This window comes from Pogona vitticeps, chromosome 1, assembly GCF_051106095.1.
Source record: "Pogona vitticeps strain Pit_001003342236 chromosome 1, PviZW2.1, whole genome shotgun sequence".
NCBI classification, from domain to species: Eukaryota; Metazoa; Chordata; class Lepidosauria; order Squamata; family Agamidae; genus Pogona; species Pogona vitticeps.
Genome location: NC_135783.1, coordinates 191,280,751 through 191,297,077, shown reverse-complemented (window position 1 = coordinate 191,297,077; position 16,327 = coordinate 191,280,751). Strand labels below are relative to the sequence as shown.

General features: G+C 42.4%; 1 protein-coding gene across 8 annotated transcripts; it reads right to left on the bottom strand.

Moving 5' to 3' along the window:
• Positions 1–415: 415 nt before the first annotated feature.
• Positions 416–15,363, bottom strand: OSGEPL1 (O-sialoglycoprotein endopeptidase like 1). 8 transcript variants are annotated; one of them, XM_020802900.3, is made up of 9 exons: positions 15,263–15,363; positions 10,953–11,031; positions 8,434–8,687; positions 5,553–5,940; positions 3,893–4,097; positions 3,656–3,804; positions 2,176–2,306; positions 1,364–1,435; positions 416–1,167 (listed from the first exon to the last, which is right to left on the bottom strand). In XM_020802900.3, the coding sequence occupies exons 2-9, from the start codon at positions 10,965–10,967 to the stop codon at positions 1,089–1,091; spliced, it is 1,293 nt and encodes a 430-aa protein (XP_020658559.3). In that variant the 5' UTR covers positions 10,968–11,031; positions 15,263–15,363; the 3' UTR covers positions 416–1,088. The 8 variants fall into 8 exon arrangements, with proteins under 8 accessions (XP_020658559.3, XP_020658564.3, XP_020658562.3 ...); XM_020802905.3 differs by having other exon boundaries at positions 8,434–8,660; XM_020802903.3 differs by having other exon boundaries at positions 10,953–11,027; positions 15,263–15,321.
• Between the last annotated feature and the right edge of the window lie 964 nt (positions 15,364–16,327).

Here is a 16,327-nt window from a genome sequence, read left to right as displayed (position 1 = left end):
CCCTTCAACGCATTCCTATGGGCTTAAAACTCACCTTTAAGCGAAAATCCTCCATACGGCCGCCATTTTTGCTGCCCGGTAAGCGAGGAATCCGGGCAAAAACACAGCGGGTGGCCATTTTTTTAACCTGTTGGCCATTTTGGAACCACCGATCAGCTGTTGGAAAATCATCGCTATGCGATAATCGGTAAGCGAAACAGGTTACCGATAATCATGAAGCAATTTTTTCCTATCTAAACCACTGCAATGTGATCGCAAAAGCGATCGCAAAATCTTCATCGCTATGTGGATTCATCGTTAAACGGGGCGCCCGTTAAGCAAGGCACTACTGTACTCATATCAAGTTACACTTGGATAACTGTGTCAGACATTGTGCTAAATAGTAATATAGTAAAAATATTTATAGCGTGGACAATTCCAAAAAGATGATTATTTTAATTTGTTTCCATAACTAAAGCTACACAGTCAACAAGTCTAACCAAGTAACCATGTACACAAATGACGGGGCCCAGAAATGGAATCTTCTCACCCCAACTTCTACTTCCACAAGTTGTTTCTACTAATCCTGCTGGAAGGGAGTGGGGCTTGCCTTCTTTCTCTTCTCATGAGTTAAGTTTAGCCCTTTATTGAACTCCTTTGCAATGTTGGCAAATCCTTAAATACCCACTTTTATGGAATAGGGTAAAATATGTAGGTTACTACAAATCTCTTGCACTGTTTTCTGTGTATTTTTCATATTGATGTCATGATTTTCTCTTTAAAATAGTATCAAAAATCTTGCTATGCAATGACATACGGAAAAGAGATTCCGTCTGAACATTGGGAAGAACTTCCTGACAGTCAGAGCTGTCCAGCAGTGAAATAGGCTGCTTCGAAGGGTGGTGGGGGTCTCCTCCTTTGGAGGTTTTTAAGCAGAGGCTGGATGGCCATCTGTCGGGGGTACTTTGATGGATGTTCCTGCATGGCTGGATGGTCTCAGTGGTCTCTTCCAACTCTATGACATAATGAATTAAAGAGGACATGATCCTGGAAGAAACTTCTATGGCATATTCTGCAAATTTGAAGTATTTTTTTAAAAAAATCAAATATCAAATTGTCAATTTTAGGGTTGGCACTCTGATGGATGCTTCTTTGACATGTTCCGATATATCAATTCCAAGAGGAGCTCTAAGAAACAATTAAAAAAATTAAATTAATATACAAGACCTTATAGTTACATTACAAAATATAGGAGGTACATATCCATCAACTGATATTGTAAGTACTTATATACGTACTGTAATTTAATTGCATATGCAGCAATCCCCAGGCATGCTGGATGTAAGCGAGGGGAAAAAACGGGTGGAACAGTTATAACACTTACTTTGTTTCATATCTCATGTTTTCCACATTGTGTAAGATACCTAATCCTGCACGAAGCTTTTCAACACCATTCCTGTAGAAAGAAAGAGCATTTGTGTAAAATACCTCTCACAGACAATTTCACTTCTGTGTCATGTCATAATGAATTCAGTACACTATTCCTGACACAGGGAACAATCTTCAGCCAAGCTCTCTATGATAAGGACAGGCAAAGGGAAGCCCTCCGGACTACACCTCCCATGAGCCTTTGCTAGCACAGAGTGTGCACAGCAGCTGTCCAAGAGTATCTGGAAAGCTGCAACGCCCCCCCCCCCCCGATCCATTCTAGACAAAGATCAATACAAGTCTTTTAAAATCCTTTAACTGGAGGTAGTATGGTCTCAATGTGTACAATACCCTCTTTGGCCCTTTGGCCCAAACAACAATAGGCAGCTTTTTCTCCACAAAACAGTGATGCTGAAACAGCAGTTTAAGCAAATTACATGACGGAGGCTGGGCTTCCCAATCCTGATGATGTTGTCCAGATGTGTTAATACTATAATCTCCTTCATGGCAGGATTTACAAGTCTTGCTGACTAGCATTTTTGGAGAGAAGCCAATCTGGGAAAGCTGGCCTATGCATTTTATGCAGACAGTGGCACACGTCATGAATGTACTCTATTACAGACATGAAATATGATCAGGGGCACGTATATATTGCAAAACATGTAGATCACACATGTAGCCTACATAGGGCTTCCTATATAGAAACTATATGCTCCCCACCTAAATTAACTGTGGAATTCAGTCAAAACTCAAAACGTTCTTGCTCACCATGCGATCATGACACCATTGTCAGTGCAGAGCCTTGGAGGAGGACATAGCAAGGTGGTGCCAGTGGTATCTCCTACCATCTGCAGAGCTTTGCGGATATACTGATTACTTGCAACACCTCCCGAAACCACCTGAAACCAGCACGGAAAGTCAGTGGGACTCTACTACCACTTCAAGAGCTCAGTCCTACTACTCACAATAAAATGGGAGGTGGGAGCGGGAGACCACTTCTTTATGGCAATTTCAGAATAAGTGAGATGGTCCTGTTCATTTATGTACAGTGGTGCCTCGCTTTACAATTGCTCTGCATTACAACAAATCTGCTTTACGATGATCTTTTTGCGATCGCAAAACGATGGTCTAAATGGGGGAATTTCGCTTTGCGATGATCGGTTCCCTGCTTCTGGAACTGATTCTTCGCAAAACAATGACTTTTAAACAGCTGATCGGCGGTTTCAAAATGGCTGCCGGGTAAATAAAATGGCTCCCCGCTGTGTTTAGGAATGGATTCCTCGCTATACAGGCAGCGAAAATGGCCGCCGTATGGAGGATCTTCGCTGGACAGTGAGTTTTAAGCCCATTGGAACTTTTTATTTTCGCTTTACAATGTTTTCGCTTAACGGCGATTTTCCTGGAATGGATTATCGCCGTTAAGCGAGGCACCACTGTATGTATATATGTATTTATTTTACTTTCATACCACCCATCTGGTTGCAAAGCCACTCTGGGTGGTTTACAGCATACTAGCCATCATTACCAAAAGAGACAGCATCACTTTGATGCAAGAATGTAAATTTTGCTACATAAATAATCCAGCACAAAATCCTAAAGTTTTGGGGGCAAGAGGACTGCATCTAGATTATTCTTTTGATTTGTTCCCTTTACAATTCTCTTTCTTATTGTCTGTAACACTCCAACTTTCCAATCTCTCTCTTCACTCTCTCAATTCAGAGTCCTTACTCTCCCACTTCCATTCCCTATCTCTCTCCCTTTCTATCTGTCACTCTAACTCTGCCCCTCCTGTCCTCTCATAGGCTCCTGCACTTGAGGTTCATATGATGGACAGGAGTAACGTGGGCGTTCCGCCACAATTATCATTGCTATTCTACTCAAAATCATTCTATTCACTTAGCTTAAAAGTGTTATATAGATAAGATTTATTTTTTGCTTCATTAGTTAAGACGGAACCAGTTACTATGCGACATTCCACAAAGGATAACATCTTATTAAATGACGACAGTTCTCCAAATAAATATCATGTTGTCTGGGCTTGAGCTTCCCGAACCTTTTTCACCTACAGCAGCCCCTCTGGCCCCTTTAAAAAGTTACGCAGAGGGTCAAGAAATCTTGCTGAGCAAGATGAGCTGTGCTGCAAGAGTGGATTTCCCAAAGAGCCCTTCAGTTCTTAGAAAGCACATCTGGTTCCATCGTACTGAAGAAATGGTGTTACTGAAATATAAAAGAGGTAACAAGCTCTTACCAAAGTTGCCTTATTTTGTGGCAAGAGCCCTTTTTCTTTGCAGAAGAGGATGGCCCGGTGGGTTCGCCTCATAATGTGAATGGTTAACGTGTGTTGGATCGCTGCAGCAAGGTCCGAGACGCAGGAGAGGAGCTGACCTTCCTGAAGACCTGTAGAAATTGCGACGAAATGCATTTTCCAAGCATATGTGCCACGGACCTCATTCTGAATTTGTGTTAGGACTATTTTAGGAAATACCTTCTGCCTTTTCTTCCTGTTCAATCGCTCTCACCACTTGGCTTTGTAGCCCAGAAAAGGAAAAGTTGCAATTGAAATGCCTCTCCATGGGAGATGTGAATTCATACCGCAGCCTATTCCCCTGCTGGGCCATGTGTTCGATCGCTTGTCCACCACTCAAGTCAGAGCACTCTGGGTGCTTTCGTAAATACAGTCTCTGTGCTAACTTTGAAACAAAGAAAAGATACGGGAGAAACAAAGAAGAACAGAAATCAGAATCCTGTATTTTCTTAAGCCACCAGAAAACAATAATAAACAGAGAAACCCTGTAAAGAAGAGGTGGCAGCTCAAGAAGGGCACGGACTGCTGGTTTGGCAGGGTTTGTTTCCTGGTTGAATGGCTGATCTGTGGTTCGGCGCCCCATCCCCTCCAGCAGGTGACCCCGTGCTGCCACTGAGTGGGTGACCACTGGAGGGGGTGGGGTACCAAACTGCAGATCAGCCATTCAGTTGGGGAACAAATCGTGATGAACTGTTGAACCAGCGGTTCGTGCCCATCTCTAGTTGTCGCCTCTGCTTTACAGGGTTTCTCTGTTTTTCTAGTTGCCCACTGTTTGGAGAAGGGATATGATTTTGTACATGAGAATGCAGAGAGAATTTACAGTGGTGCCTCGCTTTACGATTGTCCCGTATTATGATGATTGCGATCGCAAAACGATGGTCTGAGTGGTTTTTTGGGGTTTTTTTTGCTTTGCGATGATCGGTTCCCTGCTTCGGGAACCGATTCTTCGCAAAGTGACGATTTTCCTCCAGCTGATCATCGGGTTTCAAAATGGCCACCGGGTAAATAAAATGGCTCCCCGCTGTTTTCTGGGATGGATTCCTCGCTGCACAGGGACCAAAAATGGACGCCCTATGGAGGATCTTTGCTGGACGGTGAGTTTCCAGCCCACTGGAACACAATAAAGGGGTTTCAATCGTTTCAATTGGCTTTTTATTTTCGCATTAAGTTTTCATTCTACAGTGATTTTGCTGGAATGAATTAACGTTGTAATGCGAGGCACCACTGTACCTGGATATCAAGTCCAAGCATGAGTGTGTGTTACCGAGCAGCTCCACTGTGCGATCATTGAAATGTAGCTATGGTGCAGTTCAGATGTAGCAAAATTAGGACAATAAACCACAGTTTGTGGAACCAAGAAAGCATTTCATGTCAGAGTGCCCAGCTCACATCCTTCCCCGGATCTGACACCCTTGCTAGTCAGCAGAGATTAAGCACAGGCAACCAATCTCAGAGATAAGGGGAAATTGTGGTTTAAGTGCATTTGAATAGAATTATCAAAGTCAGATATGCTAAGGAAGGGATAAGACGATTCACTTGGACCCAAGGTAGATTTAAAGCCCAATATGTCATGTTTTATTGGGTGAGATTATTTTATTTCATTCTATTTGAACTGGGCCTCTGTGTCGGCAAAACGGGATGCCATACAAGCCATCGTGTAGCCAGGCAAGAAAGGGGAAATGGCACAAATTGTACAGAAACAGCAGTGTCCTCATCCCCTCAGAAAGGAAGACCGGCTGCACACCTGTACGTGTGGGGCTTATTGGGGGGGGAGAAACAGGGTTCTCTATGTTGCAGAAAATAATAGTCCTGCAAAACTGAGTCAGATGAGAAGAATTACCTTATCCAATACATCCCCTGGTGCAGTGTCCAATGTTTGTCCGAGGAGAAGAAAATCTGAAATTCCTTGCGCTACTGCCAATATGCAATGACCTCCAGATAGCAGTAGTACGAGGAATGGAAACTCTATAGGGTGGATCAGTCTAATAGTAAGGGCATGTGCCTCCATATGATGGATGGGGATGAAAGGTTTTTTGTATTTTTTCAACAGTTGTAAACTATATGCCAATCCAACTTCAAGACTTAAACCAATGCCTGGTTTGACCGTTGTTGCAATGGCCGAGAGCTCCTCCATAGAAACCCCACTGGCGGAGAGGGCTTGTTGTACTATCCTTGCAATGTTTTCCTGGTGAAGTTGTTGAGCGACCACAGGAACAATTCCACCTGTTCTGAAAATAAACAAAATAGGGAGGGAGGTACACAGCATCTGCCTCCAAGGAGAAACAACTTGCTACCAAGTGTTAACACGGTTTCCTTATACAAGCATAAGTCGATAACAATATTCTGGCTGATGCTCCTTTAGAGGTCAAAGGGATTTACGATATTCTGAGGGACCTTTTCGGGTTTTGAGCAGCTTTTGGTAATGCTCACCACAACCTGTTAATCTTGTACAGTTACCCCGCATGACAGTTTTTTTGCTAGACATTGACTTTTTGCGATCGTTATAGCGATTCGCAAAACAGTGATTCCTATGGGGGAATTTCACTGGACAATGTTTGGTCCCTGCTTCGCAAACCAATTTTCGCTAGACAACGATTTTGACAGCTCCCTCTGCGCTCGCAAAACAGGTGTTTTCGGGACCTAAGCTTCACAAGACAGCTATTTAAACAGCTGATCGGCGGTTCGCAAAGCGGCTTTCCTATGGCCGATCTTCGCTAGACAACAACGATTCTTCCCCATTGGAACACATTAAACAGGTTTCAATGCATTCCAATAGGGAAATGCTTTTTGCTAGACAATGATTTCGCTAAACAGCGATTTCAGTGGAATGGATTATCATCATCTAACGAGGCACCACTGTAACAGGAATCAGTGGTGGCAGGGGGTGTGGGGGCAAGGCTCTGTAAAAGCCATCTTGGAGGGCTGCCCTCCTCTGCTTCAAGTCTTCTCCTGTGGGGTGCAAGATGGCTGCAATGTATACCCTCATTCCCCTGTCATGTGCACAGGATACTACTGAGCAGAAACATCATTTGAAAATGCCAAAGGCACCTAACTCTCCTCTCTCCTCTGCTGACTGAGGTCTTGTACTTATATTTAAATCCCACACATGGGAGGCCTTTTAAGCAGCTGAGCACACACTGCAAGCTAAATTCCAGAGGCTTTATCACTTATCTGAGATGAGAGGTTGCTTTGTGTTTAACTATTTACGCTATACACTTATTGCCTGTTTTTATCCATTTGGTTTTCAGAGCATTATTCCCCCCCAACTTCCACGCACAGTTCCCCCAGTTATTACGCCTAAGTGCCTGACCCTAGTTCCATGTGTTCTCATCAGTCTTTTTTTTAAAGTATTTTCTGCTGGCCCAGGGATCTCACGACCAACGTTTATCGTTGTTACCTGAAAGGCTGGCTGTCACCACCATGCACTTTGTGGGCCTACTCTTCAAGAGCACTCTGGAGAGCCAACTGATCGAAAATGAGATTGTTCATCAACTAGGACAGGAAGGGCCTATTCTGCCATATACAGCCTGCCTATTAGTTTCCACAGATGACGAAAGCCACTGATTCTCACATATCAGTCCAGAAACACCCTAAGAGCTGCACATATCAATCAGGGGAAGAATCCTAATATGAACTATCTGTTCATTAAAATCAGAGTACCCACTTCAGAAATCATCCTCTTGTCTAGCAAAATATACCGCTGTACCAAGACATGTTTTTAAAATAATGGGTCAAATATTGTCGAATGCTTTCTCTAGAGGCCGCCCAAAGCTCAACTATGCAAGATTTCATACGATGCATTTTAAGAAAGCACTTTCTGTTGCTGTTTCAACATTTTACATGAACGATACAAATTAAGATTTTAATACATGACTTATTTCCACCACCACCACCCTCTTTTTACCTCTTTTATTCATTAAGTGCTTACACTGCAATCCATTTAACTCGATTGTGAAATGGGACATTTTAAGACTCAAGTACCAAAAAAAAATTAATAATAATAATTTCAAAGTATATTTGGGTAGAAACTAACCCTTAAAGAACCTGGATTTTCTATCAGACTAAATGTTTAAGGATCAACATATTTAAATATTTTAGCACATACTTAAAAGAAAAGATTGATATGTAACTCCAATGCACCAGGATTTTGAAAAAAGGCAGTAAATGATTTGATGGGTATTTTCTACCTCCAATGTTCCAATAGACTTAAGAGTGGGTTTACATTAAAGTGAGATTTGTGGTTAGAGTTTCAAATGCTTTTCTTTTATTTCCCAGCACTACTGAGAATTCCCATGGGTCTCTTCCACCTCCTGCCCCTACAACCTGGATCCAAAATACCAAGAATCACCAGAGCATGTGCTTTTTTACTTTATCTACATCATGATTTCCCAAATTCATCAAATGGGACATTTTTTTAAACTCCATAAATTACACTGGCTGGGACAAAAAACCAACCAACCAACCCAATGACAAAAAGAAATAGATTTATCGGATCAGATTTTGTCTTGTTTGTTTTTTGTTTGTTAAGAAAACTCTGCACATGGCAAGTGGCTTAAACTTCAGGGTTTTGTTCAAGTGGAAATACCATAGAATGGCTACACTGTAGTTCCAGTTTTGTGTGGATATACAACTCCAAAGGTGTAAAACATCCCATTCTGCGGAAAAAAAAATTCTAAACAGCACCTAAAACAATATCTTCACCAATAGAAAAATCTACTTACTTTAAATGAACTGTATTTTGAGAATGCAGTGCTTCTCCTAAAATGTTGCCTCTTTCATCCAGCACCGCAGCTCCTGTATCATCACAGCTAGTTTCTATGCCTAGAACGGTTTTAGTTGAAAAGTATTTCCCACATGGAACCGAGATCCTTTTCAAACAATTACTCCAGCAACATCTCGGGGCCTTTGACGTGGCTTGCCCTCCAAATCTTCTCAGTATTGAAGACGTCTGTAGACAAGCATGCCAGGAAAAGAGCTGTAGAAAAACAGATTTGAGAATGTCATGCCTTGTGATCACTACCACCCCCAGGCTCTCCACTCCTTAGCAAAAAAAGTGGTAAGTTTGGACATTAACAGCTCTCCTGTTGCAGCATGGAAGACGGTGCTTGGAATGGCTGGGAGATGCTCCCCAGTGCGAGAGTAAATATGGAACAGAAATCACACTGCTGAACTTGCAGGCCCATACATCAGGGAAGCAATGACCACATGTATATACACAAACACACACAACCCACACGGAGGCACACATGGACTGCATGAGCTGGATTCTCTTCTTTCCGGCAACAGGAGCTTTTTGTAGAAAGCTGTCCCACATGTTTCTTTAATACCCTGAATGAGCACTCTCATGTATAGATGATTAAAACCAAGGATAGATGTATGTGATGATGCCTCTGGGTCACTTGTAGTTCCACCATTCTGTGTCAAAAGACAGATACTAAATAGACGCTAAAAGATTTATTCAAGATCACCAAGTTAATCTAAGGCCATGCTGATTTTTTTTAATCAACTCTACTTTCTTCTCAGAGATTCCAGCAGATCTCATGTTTCCAAAACTGATAATGTAAGACCACCAAACTCTTAATATATGTACATAGCAACAGCAAATCTCATGTGGGCAGGATTTCAGTCATGCAACCAGACGTATTGTCCTTCCCTCTCCAACCCTCACTAAATATGGTCCAAAAGACAACCACTGGGTGCCCCCAATATTGGACATGCCATTTAATGCTTCTAAGCTTTTTTTAAAAATGCTGTCCTCTTGCTGCCAAGTACATAATACTTTAGCAAGGATAATATCTCTACATCCAATCAGATCTTGAAGCAAACCCAGTGGTAAGTTTTTCAATAATTTCCTCCAGCATCAAAACCAAGGTCCAAAATAATTACTTAAATCTAATTTAATAGTACTTTATTTTACGGCTTTGAAAAACAGATATCACTCATTTGTTGAGCAGGATTCAGGAATCTTTCTTCGAAGGTGTGAGAATATTATTTTCCTCATATTCAGAAAGCGAGCCAGTAGCAATATTATGCTACTGGGACACACATGCTACTCCCCTCTGCTAGTATGTTAAGTGTTTGTTGCAAGTAATGTGTGGGATGAGACTCTATGAGTATCACAGGCCCTCTAGTAGATACTTCAGTCAGTGGATTGCTCTTCTGTAAAATAGTGAAGGTGAGTCTTCTTAGTGGTGGCCCCTGCCTTCTGTCAAGGCCCCATATAACTCTGGATGCCAGCTGAAAACATACTTCCTTATACAGTGGTGCCCCGCAAGACGATGTTAATCTGTTCCATTGAAATCACTGTCTTGTGAAAACATTGTCTTGCAAAAAGCGTTTCCCCTTTGGAATGCATTGAAATCCATTTAATGCGTTCCACTGGGGAAAAATCGTTGTTGTTTTGCGAAAATCGCCCATAGGGAAGCCATTTTGCAAAGCGCCGATCAGCTGTTAAAATGGCTGCCTTGTGAAGCATCGGTCCCAAAAACACCCGTTTTGCGAAGCGCCGATCAGTGTCAGAATCATCGTCTTGCGAAAAATGGTTTGCGAAGCATGGACCCAAACATCGTCCAGCGAAAATTGCCCATTGGAAACACTGTTTTGCGAAGCGCTATAGTGATCGCAAAACCTCACCATCATGCTGATTCGTCTTTTGCGAGGTCATTGTCTAGCGGGCACCACTGTACACTGTTTTCCTACCTGCTTGTGACTGCTCTGCTGACTGTTTTTAGAAATATATATTACTTCTAAAATTGATCTAGATCGGTTTTATATTAAGTTAAATATTAATTTTAATGTAAATTCCATACAGACTTTTCTATATCAAGCAAATTACAAGAAGAATTAAATAAGAAAATAAAATAGCCATGTGTTTCTCCCATTGTAATGACAAGCTACATTGCTACACAATCAATACATAGCCTTCCCAATTTATAAACTTTAATGTCTCAGTTCTCTTGTTTAGCACAAATGATTAATGCCTTCGGCATGGCTGTGTAAATCTTAATGTGAACAGGACAGAGAGCAGACCTATTGCATGGTCTAGAAAACACTTCAGACTAAACCACTAGAGTAATCATGACAAAGCTGAAGAAAAAAACTATCCTTTTCTTGCACAATAAAGCTAAGTGTTATGGCAAGTCAAACTGGCAGAGCACCTGGGAACATAAATGAATAATAAAAATTGAAACCAGTCCCTCATACATGGTTGTCCATAATGTAAGACTATTTCAACGTTTACCTGTGTCAAAAACATGGTGTTGACATAGATCTATTTTCTTTTGTATTCTTTCAATTCAGACTTCACATTTCACAGCTACCTAAGATGAAGAGACAAATTAAGTTGTAAAATATATTCGCGAAGGCTTTCACGGCTGGGATCTAATGGTTGTTCTGGGTTTTTCGGGCTCTTTGGCCATGATCTGAAGGTTGTTCTTCCTAATGTTTCGCCAGTCTCTGTGGCCGGCATCTTCAGAGGACAGCAACCAGAGCACACAGCGCTGTCCTCTGAAGATGTTGGCCACAGAGATTGGCAAAACGTTAGGAAGAACAACCTTCAGAACACGGCCAAAGAGCCCGAAAAACCCACAACAACCATAAGTTGTTAAAACTTTGGAACATGCACTGGCAATATTGTTTCCTGAGATACATTCCCAGAACACTATGGCTAAAAATATGTGCAATTTTAAAAAATTTAATTGCAGTGGTTGCCATATACAATGGACAAACAGTGGAAGAAATCCGCCCCCCAACCCCCCACCCTTGCTCCTTTCAAGCAATACATATCAGCAAAGACTGTGGGGGGGGGGGAACCTATGAAGCAGACGTGAGGGGCACAAAAGGGCCACAGCAGAAAGAAGGAATACTGTTGCACTGAAGGTTTTTATTCAGAAGGAGAGAGCCTCCCTCCTGATATACCGGTAATTTTATTGTTAAAGGAGCAGTCGCAAAAATGGTGTGGTCTCGAAGGTCCTCTCTGCCCAGGACTCTTTTTCAAACTGCAACGGAAATGACAGCCCTCCCCTTTGGTTTATCGCCAGCACCCATTCTACAGAGGCACAACGTTCTAGCACCAAAACTACCGTGTTAAATATATAACATGTAATTTAGGATCACTTTTTGGTTTGTTTCTTTACTTTCAATTAAACAATTAGGCTTATTTTGGGGGTAGGGTTTATATTAAATGCATCCTGAAAAATCATACTAGGGCTTATTTTCAGGTTAGGTCTTATTTTTGGGGAAACGGTAAAACTCCATCACATGTGTGTGACTGTAACGATCAGGGCACTTCGTGCCTACCTGAGAGTAAAAAGGGCAGTGGGGTATAAACTGCACACTACACAGGGCAGCTTATTCGACAAGAGAGAGAAAAAATGTTGTCTGACATACTTTTTATCTCTTCCGTATCTTGAATAACAAACTGCGCAAGAAACAATGAAAAATTCCTTTTGCTGATTTGTGATGCCGAGCATACAGACTCTTACAGTAATTTCTTATTTCACTTGCTCTTGCCAGTGGGAAAGGGCCACAAGCTCAGTAAAAAACAAACATGACATCAGTCTGAGACTACATGCAAATAAATATTGCTTCTTAGATTATATAAGGCCACAAAGAGTTTTTCAAAAACGACCATACACGTTAAGCCCCAAGGAGCTTTTTTTCAGAAGGAAATTACAGATCTGAAACAACGCATACAGTAGCAGTCTTCTGCATGGGGTGCTGCACAAATACTCAGCTGCCGCCACACAACCATGCAGTACCTGCCCGTACAAGTTTAATGCTACATATCTGGCAGCCTCAAGGGAAATGCTGTTACTGTATATACAACTATGCATCACTTATCGATCAGTTATTCTTTCAGAGCTCAAAGGCTGACAGCACAATCCTAAATGTTTCAACTCAGGCATAAATCCCACTGCGTTCAATGGAACTTAATCCAAGGTATCTCTGTGCAAAGTTGCAACTTCAGAGCAAAAATATATAATCTAATATAACAGCATATAATCTATAACAAATAGCAGAGTACAGTAGTACCTCAGTTTATGAATTTAATGTGTTCTCTGGGATGGTACGTAATGTGAAAAATTTGTAAACCAAAACCCAGTTTGCCATGGGAATGGGGGCGGCGCTATAAACCTACAGGTACAATGCATCCTGGGGAAACGTCCTCTGTACTGTGGAAAAAAATTGTAAACTGAGGCATTATTTTCAAGGGATTTCTGTTTGTAAACCGAAAATTACGTTAACTCAGGCGTTCGTAAACCGAGGTGCTACTGTAAACACAACATCCTAAAAACAACAGATTAATTAAGTAACAAAAATGGATTTTAGATGTTTCAACAAATTAACTCATTTTCTCCTACCCTGCAAATAAAAGTAGAAAAGGCAAGAACACCTAACTTTTTACATGATTTAAAGGGCACTTTGTTATTTTTGTTGCTGGGCAAAATTCAGCATCAAAGCCAGAAACAGACACTAGAGGTAGCCTGTAATTAGAGCTGACATTTATTGCAGACAAGTGAATAAGGCAGTCTTTCTATGTCTATGAGTATGGAATCAGATTTAAAAGGAACACTGTACAGTATTTAAATCCTGAGGACTAGTCATCAAACAAAGCAACCTAATCTAGATGATCCCAGAGATTAGAGAAGCTCATGTTGTAACATTCCAACATCCAAATTAGTTAATATTTCCTTCTCCCAGTCACAGGTTATCTCTGACATCTGTTCTTGCCTGATGAGTAAGCACCCAACAGAATGACTGAAAACTATGAATAGACACTAGTCCCTTCAAACATTTAAATATCACAAATGCTTCACAATATGATTCTTCTCACCTAGGTTAATTACTCATTTGTATGTGAAGGACATCTATTTTATTAGCTATGGTTCTTACACCATTGTTTCTATAAACGTACCATTGTTTCTATAAACGTATCTTTTGACTTCTGTCCCTTAAATGCTACTATCTCTCTTCAAAGCTATTTTAAGTGGCTTCAACTGAGCTTTGAAGGACATTATTTTCAGAGTTTCTGTCAACTCCATTTTCGTACTGTCAGACTAGTGTTGAGCTCTGTTTTTTACCTTCCAGATAATAAGAGTTGGAAGTATTCATTTCTCATCTAATTGTTTTTAACATACAGTACTTGATATATTCAGGTGAGTGCCATTTTGTCATTTTTATGACAGGCCTGTACTTTTGCTAAGTTTACAGGCAGTACTCTTTCCAACATATCTAGTGGTTTATTTATGGGCAATGGTATTTGAGCTCTTTTGAGCTCTCTGTTCTGTTCTTATTGTTTGATAGCATAATGGGGGAAATGGCAGGCCTCTGCTAGCAAACAATTTTGCTGCCCTAGCTTTATGGTGGATCACAGGCAAAATATTTAAAAATTGAAGTATTAAAAAAAAATCACTGCCATATCACCACCTGCAGTCCTGATCCTGGTAGGGAATGATTACTATTAAAGTGTCCCCGTCCCCCCCGGCTTCCCCAGGACCAAAGGGAGGCTCAAACCTAAAAGGAGCAGGATAGGAAACTTTGAATACTTGTTTCCAGTGAGGGATCTGGATTATGCTGCATAAAGTTACTCCTACAGGATTTTGTTTGGAGCAACTATGAAGTAAGGGCAGCTATAAAGGAAAAGAATCTTAAGTGTAAGGAGATGTTACTGGAGAAGGAGACCAGACTCATCCATGATATATTTCTCATTACTGTGTATAAATATTAAACAGCTGAACAACGAAGAAAGCTCAAAGGAAAAATCCATTCATTCAAAATGCTGTGCTGGAGGATAGTTTTACCTGTACCACAGATTCCAAAAAGATCCATAACAGGGTTCCAGATCAAATCAAGCTTGAATAGTGTCTGATGGCAAGACTCACTGGAAAAGACAATAATGCTAAGAAAAGTGGAAGCCCCCTGGAAAAATGGGGAGCCCTATCGTGAAATAGGCTGACTCCATAAAGGACACCGGAAGCCCCCAATTAAGGGCAGGATCTCCTGGAGGTCAGCTCCTTCACAGCATTTGTTTGGTTCTTTTTAGCATCTCTATTTTCAGCATTGGACACTCACTGTTGTTAGCTTCAAATATTGTCTTTTAATGATGTACGCCGTCTTGGGTCCATTTAAGGAGAACGGCGGGGTAAACATGTTTTAAATAATTAAACAAATAAGGGTTGCCCTATGTACATTGTTGTACATTTAATTGCACGTTTATGCTATCTCGTAGATTTAACTGCATGTAAATCTGTGGTCTAATCCGTGCTCTTGGGTACAGTTTGATCGGCTGTAAAGCAATGAAGTATTCGTAACTGCATTTATTTATCGCCCCGCAGAGGGTGTGCGTCTGTGCGCGTGTCAGCCGAAGGTACTGTGTCAGATCTACGTAGGGCGACGCGCGCACACGACCCTGAATGCACGTGTCGTTCCCCGGGTACCTCTGAGGTCGTCCAGAGCGCACGGCCTCGCCCCCTGTCCCGACGTGAAACTAGTCCCGGGTCGCCTCTTCCTCGCCCCCTCTCCCCCCCTTGCACCCGCGGCTTCGCCCACCTGCCCGCGCCCCTCCGGCTCCTCAGAGGTTAACTGGCCGCTCGCGAGGCCCACGGCCATCCCCGGGAAGGAGGCAGGCCCACGTGAGCAACACTAGACCAATGGCCTAGGGAGCGGAGACGCACAAGGCGGGGGCGGGGATTGAACGGCCTGGGTTCCAGAGGAATTGTGGGAGTTGGAGTCCAGGAACGCACAAACAGAGACCCACCCCACCCCTCTCTCTTCTCTGTGGAAGGCGCCCTTTCTTTCGCGTCGGCATCTTTGTTCGAGGGGGGGGAGGGGCGCAGCGCGAGGAGCCTCGGCTTGAAGCCCTGGATTTATATTCGGGGTGTGTGTGTGACCCCCTTTTGCTACAGCCTGAGCTGTTTGGCCTTAAGCCTTCCCTGGGACTCAAGCGCCGGTCATAGAACCTCCCGTCCCTTTCTTAAGGGAATCGCGACCAGGAGGACGACTAGCGGCCCAGCCGTGAGAAGAAGAAGAGTTCGGAAAGAAGAGCAGGATCCACTGCGCCTTGCTTCAGGACTGGAGGCGTCCCCTTCTGTTGCTCCATCTGTTTATTCATGCCAGTCCTGCAAGCCTTACGTTTTCGTTAACTCTACACTTTTTGCGTGTAATAAGAGTAGACTAAGCAGCAGTGCCAGAAACCTGGAAAATGCAAGGGTTGCTTAATCGTCAGCCCTTGGCGCTCCCCTCATCTTCTACATGCAGCCTGTTAATTATAGGTGTGAGGAGCTTTGGCTTCTCCAGATGCTGCGCTTACAACTCCACCCCAACATGGCAGTGGCACCAGAGAGGATGAGAACCATCAGCCAAATTGTTTGAAGGGCCTACACTCACCGCACCCGGACAGGACTATCCTATACACTTCCAGTAGGGTTAAAATCCTATTGGTTTTGGACTTGTCTCTTGCCAGAACTCCTTTTGTTCAGAGACTCTGTTACCTCAGAGTTGTTTTCATAGATAACCAAGCGAGTGGGAAAGAGTGTATGCCTAATCCCACTGACCCCGACATCTGCTGGTCACCTAGACCAGTGGTTCTTAACCTTTTTGAAAGAAACGCCCCCT

Bases quoted from the DNA above. Each gene is read 5' to 3' on its own strand.
- OSGEPL1 (XM_072981426.2), bottom strand. From the start codon at position 15,322: ATGGCCGTGGGCCTCGCGAGCGGCCAGTTAACCTCTGAGGAGCCGGAG. The intron at 4,098-5,552 runs GTAATTCTTCTC...TTTGTTTCAAAG, and splicing joins CAGGGGATGTATTGGATAAG to TTAGCACAGAGACTGTATTT. The intron at 2,307-3,655 runs GTAAGAGCTTGT...TGCTGGTTTCAG, and splicing joins CACAAAATAAGGCAACTTTG to GTGGTTTCGGGAGGTGTTGC.